General features: G+C 41.6%; 1 protein-coding gene across 1 annotated transcript in view; it reads right to left on the bottom strand.

Annotated features, from left to right (window-relative positions):
* CCN4 (cellular communication network factor 4) overlaps positions 1 to 690 on the bottom strand; it is a 34,790-nt gene extending 34,100 nt beyond the window's left edge. Inside the window, exon 1 of the mRNA XM_008934754.2 lies at positions 534 to 690. Within this exon, the coding sequence (XP_008933002.1) occupies positions 534 to 581 (48 nt within the window). The 5' untranslated portion in view covers positions 582 to 690. The remainder of the gene's footprint in view (positions 1 to 533) is intronic.
* Between the last annotated feature and the right edge of the window lie 20,609 nt (positions 691 to 21,299).

The raw sequence follows: 21,299 nt of genomic DNA on the forward strand, positions 1-21,299 counted from the left end.
GTTGAGTAGAACTCAACTCTGACACATTTCTGCACACTTCTCCCTTTCCTTTCCTTTCCTTTCCTTTCCTTTCCTTTCCTTTCCTTTCCTTTCCTTTCCTGAAATTTCCTTTCCTTTCCTTTCCTTTCCTTTCCTTTCCTTTCCTTTCCTTTCCTTTCCTTTCCTTTCCTTTCCTTTCCTTTCCTTTCCTTTCCTTTCCTTTCCTTTCCTTTCCTTTCCTTTCCTTTCCTTTCCTTTCCTTTCCTTTCCTTTCCTTTCCTTTCCTTTCCTTTCCTTTCCTTTCCTTTCCTTTCCTTTCCTTTCCTTTCCTTTCCTTTCCTTTCCTTTCCTTTCCTTTCCTTTCCTTTCCTTTCCTTTCCTTTCCTTTCCTCTCCCCCACAGCTCACCTTTCCTTTCCTACTGTCACATGTCCCACCTCCCCAGATTTTGCAAGTGCCCACCTTCCCACATGCACCACACTCAGCTCTCCCTGCCCACCTCACATTTAACCCAAGTGTGTTTGCAGAAGTCTCTCCTGCAGTTTCCAAACTCACCTGCAAAATGCTGCTTGCTGCTAGAATCCAGGGCAAAAGCCACCTCATCCCTGGAAGCCGGGATTAAATACATTTGATTGAACCCAGATTTAGAGCCGTTTTGAACAAAAACACCACTTTGGGGAATGCAGAGCAATCCTGAACTGGCAACCTAGCCTAGGCACTCTGCCTTTTTCTCTTGGCTCTTTGGGGATTTTATTAAAGACAGATCTGACGTCATGGTGAAGGACAAGCCCTGCATTTTTCCTCTGGAGAAACTTTTCCTGCCTTCACTTCTTCATTTTTGTGTGTGGTGTTGTCCCACCTCCTGCATTTCAGTGCATCGCCGTGAGCCAAAGGGCTCTTAAAGGGAAAGCTGCAGCGCCGGGGTCCAACACGCTGCGATTTTAGCACAGCTCTGAAATGCTCAGAGCTCACCCCTCACGTTGCTCATGGTTTTCAGACTCCTGCAATGTACAGCAACAAATGTTTGATCTGGCTTTACTGATTTTGATTAACGAGCTGACACGTATACAAATATGCACAGATGTGTGATTTATTTGATTTTTAAAAAAGAGTGGCTTCATTTGAAGAGCAAAAGGATATTTGCCCTGCAAGCACACCCTGTGGGAGCCGGTCTACCAGTTCCCTTGGGACTCCTTTTTTTACAGAGCAACCCTAGATCACCAATCCCCTGCCATGCCACACATCCCTCCCATGATTTCAGTGGAGTGTTTAAGAGTGTGCATCAGCTCCTGGGCCCAATCATACTTCTATCCTGTGCCAGCAGTGGGCATAAAAAATTTTGCCCAGGTACATGGGAGTGCAAATCCCACCCTGAACTCAAACCCCATCCCAAACTCTCTGATCACCTGTATCACTGTTAATGCATACCTGATTTTAGCTGGGCCGTCTGTGATATATTTTTCTCCTTTTACTCAGGCACAAGGTAGAGTATTTACTGTCATTCTTCTAAACCTCAATTTGAAAGAATTCAAAGTCTCTTTCATCCTTAAACTGAAATAGGATAGTATAAGGAAAATGAGTGTTTTCGAAGGGAAAATCGTGTTAAACAGCTTTACAGGTCTTAAACACCAGAGGTGATTCATGGGCTAAAAGAGTGTCAAGGTAAATTTAAAAGTAGTCAAGCCTTTCTGCTTGATGTGACACAGCTGGGCAGCAATGGCCAAACCAGAACTGAGATTTTTCCTTAACCTCTGTTCAGTTTTGGGGACCTCCTGGAACTCAGGTGTGCCAGGTCATGTTCCCCAGCCTAAGCAGCCACCCAGCATAAGAAGGATGTGGGTCCATTGAAGTAAGTCCAGAGGAGAGCCACTAAGATGATCAGAGGGATGGAGCATCTCTCCTGTGAGGAAAGGCTGAGAGAGTTGGGGTTGTTCAACTTGGAGAAGGCTCTGAGAAGACCTTATAGCACCTTTCTACACCTTAAAGAGGTCTACAAGAGAGCAGGGAAGGAGTCTTCGACAAAGGCATGTGGTGGCAGGACAAGGGGGGATGGCTTTAAACTAAAAGAGGGTGGGTTTAGATTAGATATTATGAAGAAATTCTTTCCCGTGGGAGTTGTAAAAGACTGGAACAAGTTGCCCAGAGCTGTGGATGCCCCATCCCTGGAAGTGTTCAAGGCCAGGTTGGAGGGGTTTTGAGCAATCTGGTCTAGTGGAAGCTGTCCCTGTCCATGGGAAGGGGGTTGGAACTAGATGACTTTAAGGTTCCTTCCAACCCAAACCATTCTATGATTCTAAACCAGCCCTCCTGGGGGCCTGGTGCTGTGGTGGGGTTTGCTCCCCAGACTGGGCACAACTGAATGCTCAAGGCTGTGGTTGACAGTGACTGGGATGGCGAGAGCGAGGAATCTGTGCTCCAGTACCACTTGTTCTCACAGCAACTTCAATCCCTTTGTGCTGCGAGATGTGACATGGGCAGTTTAATGTTTTACACCATCTGGATCAGGGAACCCTAAAAGAACACATTATTTGTGTGACAGCCTGGATACCCACAGTTGCTGTGGGAGATGATTCAACCAGAATTGGCTGCAAACTAAAGAAAGTTCCACGTCCTGTCGTCCTCCTCCATCACCTTCTCCCCTACCATAGCCTCTTCCCAGGACTCAAAATCCTAAAGACCAGGCTGAGGACTGTGTTTTCTGTCAGGTTCCTCCAGGCTGTTTCTGTTCTTCCTCCTTTATATCCTTCCCTCCTTTTCCTCAATTCCTCCTCTATTCATTCATTCTACCTCTTTCTATTTCAATATTTCTCTCTCACCTTGCTGTCACCAGCACACATCCTTCCTTGTACACTGTCAACATTCAGTCACGGGGATTCTCTTTCTCTGCTGAGGAACTTAAAACAAACCCTGCTATCTTTGTGACACCCAGCTGGTGTTCATCTGCATCTGGATACCACTGAGTGCCTGACTTTGGGGTCCAAATCTCTGAATAATTTGTGAAGCAGCTGAGGTCACTTGGTCCGTTCAGCCTGGAGAACAGGAGACTGAGGGGAGATCTCATTTCAGTCTACAACTTCCTTGTGAGGGGAAGAGGAGGGGCAGGCACTGATCTCTTCTCTGTGGTGACCAGTGACAGGACCTGAGGGAATGGCATCAAGTTGCCAGGGGAGGTTTAGGTTGGATATTAGAAAAAGGTTCTTCACTCACAGGGTGGTTGGGCACTAGAACAGGCTCCCCAGAGAAGTGATCACCGTACCAAGGCTGACAGAACTCCAGAAGGATTTGACAGCAGTCTTAGGCACATGGTGTGACTCTTGGGAATGGTCTTGTATAGGGCTGGATGATCCTGGTGAGTCCCTTCGACTCAGTATATTCTGTGATTCCATGAAGTGAAAGGTGAAGCTAGATGGATTAGCCTAGGGTAATAGGCTCAGAGGTAGAGTTGGCAGCTAATACCTTATACAAATTGTGATTAATGGCTCAGAGACAAAGGAGCTATGATGGTAGGACTAGCAAAAGTAGCTTTGCAAATGGAGGAGGAACAAGAGTTCAAAACTCCTGGGTTATCAGACTCCAACATCAAGGGAAAGAACACTTTAAGAATGACATCAGAAATGGCACTGTGTGGATTTGGATTTTTTTCCCCAGAAAAACATTTGGTTATCTCACTCTTCTTTGACTGTTTCCACTGCATATTTCACTGCCCTCATTGAATTCCTTAGCATATGCTGTGGTCAAGTGTGTCAGCAAAGATGGAGACATTGAGAGTGGACATCTGGCTGTGTGAAGCTCCACAGCCCATCTCACATTGTTTGCGAGAGTTTGTCTTATGACACTTATAAACCAGACACTCTGTCTTAGTTTGGATGAGACAGGGATCAAGGAGTGGGCCTGCAGCTCCAGGGCAGGGGTGCTGAGACATCCAGTTGCCTCAGCAAATCTTTCTGATAGTGATTCCTCTGTGGATATGGCACATCGGTGCACTTAGAGCTGTGACTGGGTGTAGGATTATTTCATTAAATCTCAAGTGACAGGGACATTTTGGCCCTTGTTGAACTCAGTGATGGCAGCAGCCTACACCTTGGCTTCTGTGAGCTCTTGGATTCCTCTACGGATGACAGTGCTGAAAGAGATCATTGCAATCCTGCATTTGGTTTGATCCTGGGGAGTCTTGTACTGACCCCAATAAACAGAGGCTCTAAATACACTTCTCTGTCTAGTTCAAAGACTTCAATTTCAGATCTTCAAACAATGGAAAATCCACTTCATGTTTGATGAGTTCAGTTACATTTGCTATTAAAAGTTTGTGCCTTATTTTCAGTCTGAGTTTGCTGGTTTCATCTTTCTGCCAATGTCTGCTTGGCTGATGAGAGTTTGGCACCTCCTTCCGACACATAAACATGCAAGGGTTCCATAAATCACTGCTGACTCTTCTCTTCAATAAAACAAGGAAGCCATATTGCTTTTGGTTCTCTGTGTCTAATCGGTTTTCCGGATCTTGAATATTATAGTTCTATGATTTTTCTCTTTACCTTTCACTTTCCATGGACATTATATCTGTGAATGCCACTATCCATCACTCTGCAACCACATCATCCACAGTGGACTGGAAACAGGTAGCACACTCCTGTTAAGACCTCAGATTGTGTTAGGCTAACACTTTAATATCACTCCTTCCTCAATACCTGCCTTATGCTTCTTAGCCTCGTAAACAGGTTTCTCAATTTGACTCCATTTTACAGTCTTCTTAGAATAAATAAACTGGGAAATAGGCTGATTTATTTTATCCCATTTAATGTGTCTGGCACTTTTACTGAGGACTGTAGCCAGCCAAAGAATACAGGGACTACTAAGAATAGAAAGGGAGTTCAGGTAGGATGGGTGCAGTTCTCTCTTGCAAAAGTGTGGCAGGAATAGCTCCTTGCCTGTAGTGGATTTCCCTTGTAATAAGTGAGATCAGACAGAGAGTCTGATCTCTGTCTGCCTAAAAGTACAGGGGGAAAACAAAAAAAGAGCACCTTGGAATTTCCTGACCCATAAAAGGTAAAGGCTGAGTCATGAGTCTGGCTTTTAAACAAGCCAAATGAGTAGCTGTGTTAGTTTTCTATCAGGTTGCATTTTCTTCTGCTTTTCTCCATGACAGAGTGATGGAGAAGATGCTTTCAACCAGCATGAAGGCTGGGATTCAGGAAGCACATACTGGAATGGAAAGGGAGGTGGGGAAGTCAAACTGCCCCACCTGAAAAATACTGACTACTGAAAAGTAGTCAAATCTATTATTGTTGTTGTTATTACTACTTAGGTGATGCAAAGGAGAGTTACATCAGCCTGGCCCTTTGAAATATCAAAGAAGCTTTGGAAACAGGAATATGAAAACATCTGTTTTAGCTGACTCTTGACAACATCAAGCATCTTAAAACTGAGTCAACATGTGCTCCAGCTGAGCACAGGTAAATATCTCATTTCCACAGAGATGCTGGCCTTTGTAGATGAGACTTGACACTGGAGTGTAAGAAGCTGCAATACCACAGGAGGACTCATTCTGTTGCTGTCTACACAGTTTTTTCAAAAGAAAAAATGGATGGGAATAACACTGTGGACAGAGAGACAAACGCTCCTTTGCTCCTCTTTAGCCTCATATCCCTGGCACAGTGATACAGAAGGTACCAGCAAGGAGCTAATGTGACAAATCCACGACTGAATTCCCTCAGTCCCTTTAAAAATGCCAGATTAAGGGATTTACCTTGGAATGTTATTCAACCCAGGTTTCCATTACTGAGTAAGTAGGCACCATGCTGTGTGGCTTGCACTCTTCATGCCAGAATACTTGTGAGGCTGATCACACATCCAACAGCTAAACAGGAAATCAGCTAGGTCAGGTAAACCAGCCTATCAGCACCCCAGGACTAAGGAATCATTTCTGCATAGGTCTGGTATAAATTAGATCCACTAATATGGGTGAAGTGGTAGCTGAGTCTTAAAAGTGGAGCATTCAATATTAATTCATTCATGCAGCCAAAACAATTTATTCTCACCATTCAAGTGAGAATATTGCCTCTGGGGAGACACGACTGTGGTTTCGTCCCTCATAAATAAACTCAGATTTATTAGGACAGGTCTTCAGGTGGTGTCAATCTGTGTGACTCCTTTGATTTCAGCAGTACTAATCTGACTGACAGCAGCTGAGTAAAAATGTAAGGGTGTCAATGACAGTAGCCAAAAAACAAATCATTAAAATACTATTTTCTGTACTTTCTCATTTAAAATTATGTAGAACTTTATATCAATTTATAAACATGTGTTTTATTAGATTTTCAGTTATTGATGACAGGAACATATTGTATTTTCTTCATTGCCCTCAAGAGCAATGGCCTGACTGCTGTGTTCATCTATTCTTAAATTCTCATAATTTCCTGATGGACATTTATGTGGCCAGAATACATATTCTAATGATTTTGAACAAGTACCAGGCATTTGTAACAGCAGCAACAGTACACCAGGGTATCCAGTGTTTTTCCTGGGCAATTGTCTGTCCCAGTACTTGCATTCAAAAACCCATCAATTTCTTAATTAAAGCTTTCAAACAGAACTTAGCATAAGAGAAAAAAAGGCCAAAATAATAAGAATAAAAAAAAAAAGCAACCAAACACAAAAACAGCACACAAATAAGATACCAAGCTCTGAGGATAATTAACCAAAATGAACAGGACACAAAGAATGAGGAACCTCCTAAAAGTATAAACAACCTCTGATAAATCCTTGCCGTAGAAAAGTAGTCCTCTGGAAATAAAGATTGACCTTATATTTACTAATCAATGAAAGAATCTGGATAAATGGCACATATTGAGTCTGAGCCTCAGCTGGTTTAAGTATGAAGTCCTTGGAGTTGAATTGATTTGTGGCATTTATTGATGCAATGCATTATTCATGAATATTAGTTCAACTATTTGAACAAATGTGGGAAGAGCAAGGTTTGCCTCCTGCAGATGTTTTTCTTGATGTCCATGAAAAGAGAGGAGAATATATTGGATAACAAGCTATGAAAGGATGAAAAATCCCAAAAAATATTGCACACATTCCTGAAGCAACTCAGCCTGCTCCCTCCATAGGTTGGTCGGCTTCATATCATGGTCTCCAGGACAAGTCATTTCATGACATGCTCCAAAAAACCATGTCATCCACTGTAGATAATGTCCACACACATTGCATATGTATAGAATAATTCTATTCTCTGGATCAATGACTACAGACCTGTACAACTATTCATTCATCTGGGCCTTTTTCCTTTTACTAGCACAGTAATATTCTCCAGTCTCTGGGATGGAGTTGGCTATAAAAGGAGGGAAATCTCTGTTCTCCTGGAAATTCTAGTCTAGGTAAGATTGGACTCAAATTTTATCTTTTCAGTCACACACTGAGGCTTTCCAGCACTCTAAATATGTCTGTGAATTTCCAAGGTTGGGTTAGATCATACATAGCTTTGGTTGGAAAAAAAAAAGAAAAAAGAAACCCAAACAAGCCCATGAAATTGCATTAAATGTACAAGTACAATGGGGTCTATAAAACAGAACCATCTCCTGTCTGAGATAGGCTTGTTTTTCTGTTGAAAAGTAGGTCTACCCTTCTAACCCATGTGTTGTTTTTAAAATATTTTGTTAATAAATGCAGACAAATCATATTTCTTTTCTTATTAAAGAAAATAATAATGAAACCTTATGAGATGTTTAGAAAAGCTATGAATAGATCCCCAGGAGATTGAACCTGTTTGAAACATGAAATATTTGAGGACCAAATATTTTCCCTCTATGGCCTGAGTATCCAAATTCTGCATTCTAACTCTGGTAACGTTTTATTCAAAGTTTCCTGTGGTATTTGGTTAGTAAACATTTCTCTTTCAACAGAGCTGCTTTCAGTCCGTGTTTCCTGGGGAAATGGAGCTTATGCAATCACTTTGTGTGTGTTCATGTCTGTCTGTCCCTGTGCCTTTGCAGTAATTTTTGAGCCTTTTGGGCAAAACCAAGCCAAGTTTTCAGAAAGATGGGTATCTCACAGACGATCACATTCCTGTGCACTTTGTGAAGGAGGCTCCCAGGAAGATGAGAGAGGCCACAGGAGTATCACACCTTTGGGAAAAGTGGGGTGGTTACTCACACACTATTAGAGGCCAGAGAAGCCACGCAGCTGAGACCTCTCAGACAGACAACTGCAGGAAAACAGCTTCAGCTGAAGTTTGCAGTCAGCCACCAGACACAAATCTATGGGGAAAGTGGCTTTATTGATGTAGTGCTCACAAAAATACTGCTACTTTAGGCACACATAGTCCACGTGCTCTCAAGTTCTCATCTTTTTACTTTTTTATTGCTTGCAAGCAACACTTTGCACTTCCTCTCCTCCCATCCCATGACAATATTTTCCCTTAGTTTAGTCTCTGTTATAAAAGCAAAAGGGGTGAAAACAAAGGTATCCATTTTCATGCTACCACCTTAGGAAGTAAAATATTAAGTCTGTTCCAATCACAAATATACGGTCACTTTTCCGTGGATATAGAGTGGTTCTGCCTCAAGAAGATGAATAAATTGAGGGTCTGATTATACGAGCTCTTTCGGAGACCTCAGCAGAAGGAGGTGTCACTTATGAAGATCACTCAAGATATACATGTTTTTGTTACCATTGATAATTGCATCTGAAACATTTTAAAAAGATGATATTGAAGATAATAAACTACTTTTCCATGCCCTGGAGGGTGTTCACCACAATGTCTGCTAGCATTCATTTTCAGTTTTTCAAAATTGGGAGCATTCTGATTTTGTTTCCTAATTTCATTTAGAGGACTGTTGTTTGCCAACACAGAAGTCCCAATGCAAAGAAAGGGAACAGGGCACAGGAAGCGATGTATCACACCTGGATTCCCAGAGCAGATCACTGCCCCAGGCTCTGGTCTTTGTGGTCAGTTCCACTGTTTTCCATCCCTACCGAGTGTGATAGAACTTTCCACCCTCTTCTGGACTGAGGGCACCACACTGAGTAGTCACTGCTTCTTCCTGGGCTTCTCTTTTACTTCCTCCTGCCAGCCTTTTGGAGCAGATGTCATGATATGGACTTGTATTCAACCTGAGGGAAAAGGAGAAGAACAGGCTAGGACAAGGCACTGACCCTGCATGCTCAGGGAAAAGGTCAGTGCAATTTATGACTTCATGATGATCCAGCAAATGCTTTTCTTCATCAATTAAAAAAATGGTTTCATGGGTTCTGGCAGTACTTCTTGCCCTTTACCATGGCTTTGATCTCACACAAAGTTGTTGAGTCCCTGAGGAACTGCTGGGCTGCACATGTTCAGCCAGGACAGGCTTCACAAAGCAAATTTGGACAAGGAGGACATATTTTGGGACACTATGTGAGGCTTCATATGGGATCCACAACACTATGATGCTGCAGCTGTATTAGTTATTTCAGCTCTAAGCATGGGAAAAATATACAGAGGGTAAATCCTGTATCCCCCACATTGAGCAAAAATTGTTGCCAGCATGGTTTCTGGTTTGTTTTCTTTTTAACAAAGAAAAGTTAAAATTGCAACCTGTAAATCCATCAGCCCTGAAGAACATCCAGTTTCACTGAGATTGTTGTACCTATTATTCATAAGTTGGAACTCAATTTGACATTAGTAGCACCACTAGGTGCCAAGAATGAAAACCCTTCACCATGTTCCAAAAAGTCATTTTCTGCCCTAATTATGTCATGATACCTACTCCTTACTTGACAAAGGAGAAGTTTAGCGACTTAAGGGATCAACTTGACTTGAAGACTTTAGAGGCTAATTCCAGTAAATCAAAGGGTCCTTCTCACTCTGTCCCCACTCCTACATCTATTTTTAATTAACTCTTCCTTTCTACTGTGTTACAAGATGTAGTCTTCACTTTTCCAGAACTGTTATTTAGGGTCTATTATAACATGGCTTCAGTCCCTGAATAGTGTGTTCAGGCTGCAATACAGTGGGAACTATTTGAGTTGTAGTGAAGCCACCCCCTGATCCTGTAGGTCCTTCAGTTCCTCACAGGCTGGTTTCCATTACTCCCACTCACTGACTCCCTGACCTCCATTTGGTGCATCACAACATGACCCACACTTCTCAGATTGTCCTTTGGGGCATCTCACAGAAACATCCCTCAGAACAAATAAAAATGCTCAGTTTTAAAGGAAGAAACTAGAATTTTGAAAAAAAAAAATTGGTCGCTTTTGACCATTAAGGTCTATCTTTATTTGTCAGGCTCTTTCTGATGCCTTTTGAAGTTTTATCTGTTCACTTTTTCAGTCGCAAATGCATTTCTTTGGCATGACATCCCTGGTCCCTGGTGACAGCCCTTGAGGGACTGTCTGGCTGTACTGCCTGCACTTCACAGACCAGGATTCTACATGGAGCGAGGAAGATGCGCAGTTTGTCCCCCTGACTGAGACACCACCATGCCCTCGGTGAGTAGAGAGTCTCCTCTATTTTCAGTTGCCTCAAGTTGTTGTAGGCCATGGGGGTGAGGGGTTTCCCAGGAAAACCACCCTTTTCTTTTCACAGTGGGGACTGTTGTCTTCATCTTCTGTCACCTCCCAGAGGCACCTCAAGGAGAAAAATCTCTGACCCATTTGAGTCTTAAGGTGGCTGCTGAGGCTACAAGTAAGGTGGCCAGGTTAGGAGAGCTTCCACGTTTCTTGAAATGTGCCTTGGACAAGTGTCCACATAGGTGATGGAGAGGGATGGCTTCCCTCAGAGTACCAGTGATGGAGTACAGCTCCTGGCAAGGGACTTCCTCAGGTGGGAGCCATCACAACCTCTCTCCCGCCTGAGGACCCCAGGCTGGTTTTGGAGCAGGGAAGGATATGGGCTGAGAGCAAGGCCAAGGCTCTGAGCCTCTGGTGAGCAGACTCTGGAGCTCAAGAAGAAAAATGTGAGGGGGAGGGAGTTAAGGGAGTACATCTGAGGCACAATCAGAGGACTGGAAGAGACTAAAGGGTTCCTCTCATGTCTCTCCTGCCCCAAGGCACAAACTGCATTAACTAAACTCTTCCTGACAGATGCTTGTCTAACCTTGTCTCCAGGGAGCAAGGCTGATTCCCTCTAACCACTCTGCAGTGAACTGTTCCAGGCCTTCCCTCTCTTCATAGTTAGAGAGTTAAGCCTAATATCTACCATAAATCTCTCCTACTTCAGTGTAGGTCCCCTGTTCTTTGGGCACACTGGAAAAAAAATCCTTTCTATGCTCTTCATTGCAGCGTTCAATGAGTTTAAAGACAACATACATATTTCCACTGCAATATCTTCTTTCCCAGTTGTCCAACTGTTTGCTCAGACATCATAATTTCTTGGTCTCCCTGTATTCTTTGAGGTGTCCCAAACTAGGGCTGGCACTTGAACTAGAAAGAGACCCCCTCTTTATACTTCCTAGAGTTCACTTCCCAGACCTAGGAAGCCACGAATTCTCACTACCCTGGTTGCTCCCACTGAAGGAGATGACTGTCAAGTATCACCTGAATGGCCACAACCCTGTTGTTGGCATCTGGTCACCATTGCAGCAGAAGAGGGAGGATGTCTGCAACATCACTTAAATCTTCTGGGATAAAATGGTTGACAAAAGCAACAAGGTCTCAACAGCAGCAGCAGCCACCCTCAGAAATGCCCTGGCAGGACCAGTAGCCTGCAAGGCTTTACTTCTCTCCCTCTCTGTTATTTCCCCTGTATTAGTTTTCCTATGATAAATGCACGCCAAGCCTTTACTGAATCCTTGGAGAAAATAAGTCATTGCTGTTGATACAACTGAGAAGCCTGAGCCAACCCCATGCCTGCTGTGGTCCTAAACTCTTTTATGAACTAATTATTTCATAGGATCTCTTGGTGATTCTTTTTTTTTTTAAACCTCCATTTGCACCATCAGCAGATGTAGCTCCTATGTGCTGCTACTTAAGACAGAAAGATTTTGAAAGACCTCAGGTTACATTTCAAAGTCCCACTCCAGCTTTCCCTCCAGGACAAGAGAGCAGCACAGACAACTCCCAACTCCTGCCAGATAGCCATCCACACTACAGGATTGAATCTGGGTTAGATTCCAAACTCACTTGAGTAAATTTCATGTGGTGTAGTGGCAAAAGTCCTGCTACAGTCAAGGTGAAATCATACCAGAGTAATTTCATCTTCTTCTATAGTAGATATTCTGTCACAAATCTGGTGTTCTTTTAATCATGATTTGTTTTTAAACAAAACAAGTCATAATGTTGCTAAACTCCCTCTGATCTTCAAAGTGTTCCTAAATGGTTTGTTCCATTAGTTTGAGTGTTTTTCTAGGAGTTGACAGTATACTGATTGGTTAATAATTCCCTAGCTCTTCCCTTTCCTCCAGAACAATAGACCCATATCTGCCTTTTTCTCTCCCTCCTAGATCTCACATATCCTTCAAGACAGTGACTTGCCAGTTCTGCAATTTGAAACAAAAGAATCTGTCTTTTCAATGAAATCCCTTAGCCTACCTTTTGGTTGTTGTAGACTGAATTGCTCCTCCCCACTCACTGGTGTTACCATGTTCGTCATGAGCTCATTGCGGTTTTAGTGAAGGCAGAAAGGTGAAAGGCATTAACCACTTCAGTCCTCCAGGCATTATTAGCTTCCCTTCCTCCCTAAGTGAAGGACCAGCTTCTTCCCTCATCTTCCTCCTTCTGCTGAAATATTAATAGAAAGCTCTTTGCTACCTTTCATGTATTTTGTTTTGTGTTTTGGTCTTTATGATTTTGCTCCTGCATGCTCCAGCAATTCTTTTATGGGCATCTTTAGTAAACTGACCTAGTTTCCACTTCTTGCATGTCCTCATAGACCATCTGTCTGATGCATGGAATTGCCAGTCAGTATCGGTGTAGGCTGTATTTCATCTCCAGTCTGTAGACTGGGGGAAACCAGGATCCTCTACCAACTCATTTTCACCAGGACTGAGGTTGCTACAAAGAAATGTTCTAGGATCATTGCTTCTGTGAGCAAAGAGAAACCTCAGTGTTGCACTGGATTGAGAAGCAGGTGCCTAACAAACAGATGTGCCATCAAATGACAGAAGATATAAGCCCTCTGTATTCAGTTATAGATGTCTCTTTCTTACACTCTCCTTGAAAACTGGGTCATGGAAATTCTGAAGAGAAATAGGATATTAAATGATGTCAGATACACACCACTGTGCATTAATCCTCTCCCACGTTTTCTTAAAAGTTTTGCTCTTTTGCTCTAGAAAAGGTCAAAATGGCAACACATCCACACCAACAAGCCAAAAAGCATTTCTTGTGACATCTCCCCAGGGATCTGCAAGTACTTATTGAGGGATAGCTGTTTCCACTGTACGTTCCTGTGGAGAAGCACGGTGAAGAAAGTGCTGGAGGAAATTATCTGGTGTTTGACTTATTGTCATGAATGATAAAACAGATGTTTCATATGCATGAACTTTTCATGATCTTGATCTGCAGGCTGGCTGGATAATGAAATATTATTACAGCATGGAACAAGGAGTTGTAGTGGGCACATAAATCTCAAATCTAGCTCCTGATGATATAGTTTTTTCCACAGTTTATCCCTTAAACCACACATGTGCTGGTTCTTGCACATCCAGCAGCATTTCAATACCCCTTCCTAGCTGGAAGTGTGACATTTGGCAAATTATTTGGAAAACTCCATAAAATATATATTTCTGTCTCCTCAGCTAATGCTAAGCTCAGTGCCCTTCAGTGTGCTCAGGGTCTCTGGAAGGTTCTTGGGAATGATTGCTTCTATTTCCTTGTCCCAGGTGAGACTGTCTATTCTTACACCTACCATTAGCATTCCCTGGGCTTTGCAGGAGAAAATGCATCAAACCCCTTTGCACTGCCCCAGGGACACAAAGCAGCTATAAAGCAGGCTAAAGCAGTTAAGTGTTCTGCTTCCCCAAAGCAGCATAAAGGAGTTGGACTTCCCTGGAGAATCCAGTATTTACAGAGTAGTTTCTGTTGTGTGAAAAGTGTAACCCTTAAAACCATAGACATAATGCCCAAAGGGATTTTAGATCCCAAAGTCCAACTTTTCACACCGAGGTGGGCTCAGGGTTAGAGGTAGGTTACAGTTGATGATGTTTGCTTACACCTTTTTATGAACTGAAGGTGTTTATGCAATATATATCTGGAGACTGCTTTGTACCTGCACATGTGGAATGGCTGAGCTCTCAGAAGAGATTTGCACACCAAATTCTCAGTCTACTCTTTCTGTTTGCTGTGCAATTTTCACACCTACTGTAGAGTGGCTGACAGGAACCAACACTGGAGACAGCAGTAGAACTCTCTTCTCCCATTGGACCCTGGGGCTTGAACCAGGACTTGCCACTGTATGAAAGATTGTGACCCTGCATTTGGGATCCAGGCAAAGCCTTCCTCCAGCTGCACTGCTGGCAGAGAGCAGTGCCTCATTGACTGCTGCCTCTCCAGTGGGCCTGAGCACATGAAGCAGAGCTGAATATCCCCCACATGCTGTATGTGTTGGTCTAAGGTCAACTCTAGATTATATGACTACCATATTTTCCCTGTGAAAAGAGAAAAAATGGACTTTTGGTATAAATGACTCTGATCTTGAGTAATTCCTTGCAGCACTTCCTTGCATTCACACTACTAATCATGAGGTTAGGGAAATACTACTTGAAAGATGTGGTAATGACTTGGAGACCAGAACAATTAGGAAAAAATTGTGTTATTTTAGGAAATATTATCCTATAAATATAACATATCTGCATAGTCTCTGTCTTAGCATATATGGACCACGGAGAGGAAATTATATTACATCATCACAGTGTCATGTGCAGTTGGCATGAATTCTGGGAGCTGTTCCTAAGCTCCATGATTAAATAACAGCAAAAAGGGGAAAGAAACAAGTGACTGGTAGAGCTGCAACAAGGTAAAATATTCAATTTTTTTAAATAATTTTTTTGTCTGAGACAGTTGTACAATGATAGAAACGTAAACCCATCTTCTCCCAACTTGGCCAAAGTTTCTATGGGTTTAAATCCTTCAAATGCAATTTATACATGTTTCGAAGTCATTTGCTTGGCTTTATCCTAAAAAAACAGGGTCATCTAGTTTCCTTTTGCCATATGCAATAAAATTAATTGCAACATAGGCCAAAGCAATGTATTCCATTTGGCCCTACATGCTGCTCATACCAAAACCCTCAGCAATAGGGAAGATCTGTAGGACCAACAGAAGTGACTCATCACACCTGCCGTTGTAGGAGGCAAACCTGAGCTGGCTGTCTGGTCTGCCATCACAGCCAGTTGAGTCAGTGGAGTTTATGGTTTAGTTTATCCACCCACCCACAGGTGTGTTCTTGAGAAGTTGAACCATCCCCTCAGCCCCACAGACGCTGTTGGTTTGTTCTCCATTGAATCACAGAGACATAGAGTCATAGAATGGTTTGGGTTGGAAGAGACCCCAAAGATCATCTGGTTCCAAACCCTCTGCTGTGAGCAGGGACACCTCCCACTAGACCAGGTTGTTCAAAGTTTGACTATAAAGAGAAATTGGGTTGGTTTGGTCATAAACAGAAGCCTTATGGATATGTGTACTATGTGATGTCAAGCCTAATTATTGACTTCTGTGGGGATTTGCAGAATTCAGCCTTCCATGGAACTGCATGGCTTTGGAGTTTGGGTTTGTTTGGTTTTTTCCCATGAGGAAATTTGCTATGTGGTGGAAATAACTCAGTGATGGATATGAAATGCCAGATGCATACATGGGAATCTGAGGCATGCTTGATTGCTACCAATAAATTAACAGAAAGAGGTCAAAAAGAATAGAAAAAATTTGGGAAGCTCTCTCTATATATATTGCTTCATAGTCCTTTGTTAAAAAAGAAAATATGCCTACACATATTAAGGCAGTGGCCTCTAAAATCACTGTACAGTAATATCTAGATTTCTCTTGTGCATTACCAGCAGCTCAGAGCAGGGCCATTTTTGCAGGATTTAAGACTACTTTTCTCTCATCCTGTGAATTGCAAGTCACAGAATATCACCCAGTTGCCTGCAATCAGATCATGGTAAAGGATTATCTTGAAAAGCATCCAACCACGGCTGGAAACAGCAGGAGTTTGAGCTGCCACCACTCCTCTTGCTCTCTTGCTTCACTGATCTAATCAATCTCCCTTTGGAGAGACTGGTAGACCTTACCTCTGCCTTAAGCTTGTCTCATTTTAACTGTTAGCTGTTGTCTTCTGTGCAACTTCTGTTACCTTGTGTTTTCTCCATGCCTCCTCATTCTTCCTACCTAGTAACTTACAGAAGGCAGATTTTCTAATAACTTACTTATTTAATTGTGAGATATTTTCTTTCAGCTCTAGAGTTGTTGGGTATTTTTCTGTGGCTTTTCTCTGCTTCCTGTGCAATTTTTCACCAAGCCTTTAAAAACAGGGTTATCAGGCCAAGATGCAGTACTCTGGTACACATTGCTGCCACAAAACCAGGTGGAAATCACATCCCTTCTCTTACTCACTTTCCTCCCCTGTGTATGTCTGATGATCACATCAGTGATGTCATTTTCCCCACCATCATTCTTAAGATAAAAATTCATCTGTGCACCAAATATCATCTTTAGGTCTGCCACCTTTATTCATTTGCATTTACTCTGAATGGACCCAATTTACAAAATGTTTCATCATCTTTTTTTATTATCTAGTCACAGGAAAAATTTAGGAGTCTGACAATCTTTATGTCATCGGGAAGCTTTAGTTTCAACCCCAAAGGTGCTGATAAAAACTTGATTTTGGACCAATCTCTATGAAATCCACTAGGAGATCTATTGCTTCGTAGAATCTACTCACTAAAAAAAAATAAATAAATTGAAAGCTGTCAGAAAAGAGGCTCTTTAATTCATTAGTATTTGTGCTTCAGTGTTGTACAGAGTATACTTTATCTTATTTTATTTAGAATACTACGTGGTACTAAAAGCCTAAAATATTTAGAGTATGTTCAAGCTATGCAGTCTCCTTAGTAAGTTTACTGCCATATAGAAAGCATCAGTTTTGTTAGATAAGAGCTATTTTCATAGTAACATGTCATTAATGGTCATTAATTGTAGTCCTAGCCTTGAGCCTTATAGTTGATTTATGAATATGTCTCTTTTTCATACAAACAACTGGTTGGCTTTGAGCCTATCTTTGCATTGTCTTGTTTGTCCTCAGCAAATATTGGCAGAGAATTAACATTTTTCCAGTAGTCTGTAATTTCCCCAGTATTGTGAGATTAAAAGGAAACATCAGGGAACCAGAAACCACATCAACTTCACTTTAAGATGCCGAAGTCAAAGTTATCCAGACCTGCTGTTGTTCCGTGTTCTCTGAACCACTACAGGCTCAGAAAGCAGTCTGTCATCCTCATGCGATCTCAGTGTATCATCCTGCTTGCTCCCCAGTACAGACTAGAAGCACGCCACCTTCATTGTTATTGGCATTTAATTTGTTCCTGACACACTTAAAAACCCTCTCTTTCATCCTGTCTTTGGCCCTTTTAACTCTGATTGATGTCTGATGTCTTCAGCTTCCCTTATCAACCACCTAATTAGAGAAAAATCACGTAATATGTTTCCAACCTTCTCATTTGTTATATTATCTTCTTTTTAAATTGTTTCCACTCATTGCCTTTACTTGCCAATTGCACTTTTAACTAAAACTGGTGTGGGTTTTTTCTTTTCTTGTGATCTGACACATTCTTCATAAATAAAGTCCAGTTGCTTTTCCTGATGACTCTCTTCTTTCTTTTAGTGCGTTTTTAGTTGCAAGACCTGAGCTTATAGACAAACCTCACTGTTTCCATTTCTGCAATAAGCAATGCTGAGTGAGTGATAAAAAGACTTTGAAACTTCAGCAGGAGACCCAGTGTACAGAAACATGATAGCTGAGACCACAAAAAAAATAATAACTAAGAAATATAAATCGGTGAATGCAACCTATTGGTGATTTTGTTAAAACATCTACCTGAGAGTATCAGAGCAGTACACAGGGCATTGATCTGATTATTGGGAGAATTAAGCCATTGACTGACCTCTGCCACTGCCTGGCTGTGTGATCACTGTCGACTTTTTCTCAGTGTTTGTCCCTTGAAAATGAACAGATAGCAATAAATAAATTTTATAATAAATAAAGGAATAAATAAATTATATAATAAATATCTATGTTTAATAAGAGTTTAGTGAAGGTTGCAGATGCAATCATAAATCCAGTGCTCATAACTGTGTGAAGACCTAATTTGCAATGTGAATGTTCTCTTCTGCACATTTCCCCTTGTTTGTTTGCTTTTTTAATATGCAGTTTCCCAGGAATTAGTTTGTTTGGGTTTTTTTACTGAAGGAAGAAAGCAGCTTTCTTTTCATACATTGCTGTTTGTTTGCTTGCTTTTTTGATATGCGGCTCCCATGGATTTTTCTTTTTTTTGTGGTAAGTGAAGAATCCCACAAAGTTTTGCATCAGTCTGCACACCAAGCACCAGTAACACACTCGAGCCACACCTTGTGGTCCGTAGCAGAGAGAGAGATAGAGCTTGTATGAAGCCCTTGCAGGCAGCCTCTCTCAGCCACAGGCAGCCAGGTGTTCTTGAGCAGTGCTGGGCCGCTAAGTCTGATGTGGCAGGCACGAGTGAGTTTACAGAGAGATCTTGTCTTCCTTTTCCTCCTGTTTTTATGTCTCTTAGTTACTGTCAGGGGGTTTTTACTGACATGGGCCCTGCTATCTAAAACATGAATATCTGTGGCCACACGTTCGTGTTCCAGAATTGTAACAGGCTCACAGAATTTTTTTGAGAATCACCTGTGACAGAAAAATACTGATTTTTATGACAAAGTGCAGCTCAAACAAATACATCTGGAATTCCACACAACAAAAGGCAATGGCAAATCTCTAAACCTTAGCCTTCCTTGCACTGAAATTTCAAAGGCCAGCAGACAGAAAGGCCCTTACATTTCTCTTTAAGATTAAAATAATCCGGTAAGTCTGACAAATGTCTCTATATCTCTCCCTGTGTTATGACAAGGCCAAGTTAAATATTTATATTCCTCAACTCTTATGCTGTGTCACCGTTGAGGCTGTTGCTGAGCATGTTGTGACCTACCAGCTGTGAAGGCAATGCAGGAAACACAGGGAGCAGAATAAGCTACTGAAATCTGTGGAGAATTTCTTTGCAGATGATGGGATTAGTCCTGGCAGGGCACGTTCCTCTCCATAAAGTAATCACTGGCTGATCTTTAGAGGTTTGAGTGCCACCAGCTGTGATCTTCTGCTCTTGAGCACTTTTTAGGAAACTACTAGAAAATGTGATTTCTGTAGTCATTTAAGTTAATTACAGATTGAACACTTGTATGGCAAACTTAAACCCATGGCAGTATTTCCTGACTCTCCTCTGATTTTTGTTCTCAAGATGCTGAAAAACATGTTTTTATTGGGAATTCTATGGAAAAGCCTCAAACAACATGTTATCAAATCAAAGTTCTGTGTTTGTGTCTATATTTTTTTACTGAGGCCATTTATTAGTGCCACATTTATGATATTGTTTTGATTATTTCAGCTAGCAGGATGCAAAATATGAATGGCACCAGTAAAAGTCACACAACCTATTGGTTGACCCCAATCTCTAAGTGATGCACTTGTCTGTTTCCACTCTTCCTCAGAAGGGGGGATATATTCCCACTGTCAGATAACAACACCCAAAATTTACTTTCAAGCCTACTCACTAGATTATTCACTTTGTCTAAATACTGATTGTAACTCATGCTTTGTTTTGGAGTGAACTATCTCTTTATGCAACACAAAACCTCTGATGGGGCATAGTTCAGCTTAAGGGCATTTCCCATTACACAGGATCAGGGAGACTGCAGTGTACGTGTCTCCAACCCTCATTTAACAATATACATGCAGCCTGAAATGTCTTTGCCCTGAACATGCAGTTTATAAAGTCTTCCCATTTGGCTCTTCTGTGTCTAGTTCTCTAGGCTTAAGATAGAGATTTTACTCTTCTGTTCCTCATAAAATATTTATGTAAACATTTTTAAAGTTGAAATAACCCAACAATATATCTCAAGCCAAGTCTATCACACACAAATGACCCACTTGATTCTTCATTAAGCAGCCACCTCCGGTACTGTAGAATATACCCATATCCATAAATGGTGAAAGAACCCTGGAATCCCCAGCAGCCATCCAAACAACAAAGAAAAATGACTGTTATTATCACAATGTGTAATGGGAATGCTATTTGAGATGCATCATACCCTTTACACACTGCAAGAAGCATCCTCTGGTACTTGAATACCATCATTTCCCTTGGAAAAAGGTCATGGAAATGAAACCCACAAACCTTATGTTCAAATAACATTGTAGGCCTGGCTGCAATCCATGACAGTAAATGAAAATGCTTAATTAAGGTTTCCATTTTACCCCTAATTCACTCCACATTGCTTAAGTATTACAGCATATGTCTCACGTTGTACTCACAGTGAGATCCCTCGGGGACTGAAGATTCCTTCCACACCCAGCAGCCTGGGTGAATCCAAAAGGACTTCATTAGCTCTTAACTTACTATTTTTGTGGGTTTCTGAGTGATCTTTAATGTTATTTGAATACTGCAATCTGGATAATAAACTCTGGCTTTTACAATGGCACTCCAACAATAACACTCCAAGGGCAGCCTAAATATGGTAACGTCATTAACAAAGCTATTAAAGATTACTGCTTGATTTTTTTTTTTTTTCCTTTTACCACTATAGCATTCAAAGATAAAGTACTAAACAAAGGTTTTAAGAGATGAGGCTTTCTCACAAGGTTTCTACATGACTTTGGAAAATCAGCTAGTCCAGATTTAACCCAACTGGCTTTGATTTTAGGCTACCTATATGGTGAAAAGATGAAAAAGACAGAGAAATTAAAAAGGACTGGAGGCTTTTAGAGAGAAATTCATCCCACATTAATGAGGATTGTCCAGGTGACTGACTTCTTTGAAAGCTGCAGGAACCAGGAACCTTGGCCCGCTGTTTTCCTGCTTGAGGAGCTTCAGTCCATCAAGCGAAGTAAATAAAAGACATTTGGGTACATATCTCCAGGCAGTAGATCTCTAACTGTTAAATGTCTGCCTCTGTGCAATGGGGAGCGATGAAAAAAAAGATTCCCCAAACAGTAAGAGATGCTGCATCCACAGTAGCTCAGCTGCTCCAATGCAAGTCCTGTCAGCAGGATATGATATGCATATGATTCTTAAACTCACATATTGGGTATGCTTTTCACTGGCCCATGTGCATTACTTCCAT

Source organism: Manacus vitellinus, unplaced genomic scaffold (assembly GCF_001715985.3).
Source record: "Manacus vitellinus isolate BGI_N305 unplaced genomic scaffold, ASM171598v3 scaffold_1_pilon, whole genome shotgun sequence".
NCBI classification, from domain to species: Eukaryota; Metazoa; Chordata; class Aves; order Passeriformes; family Pipridae; genus Manacus; species Manacus vitellinus.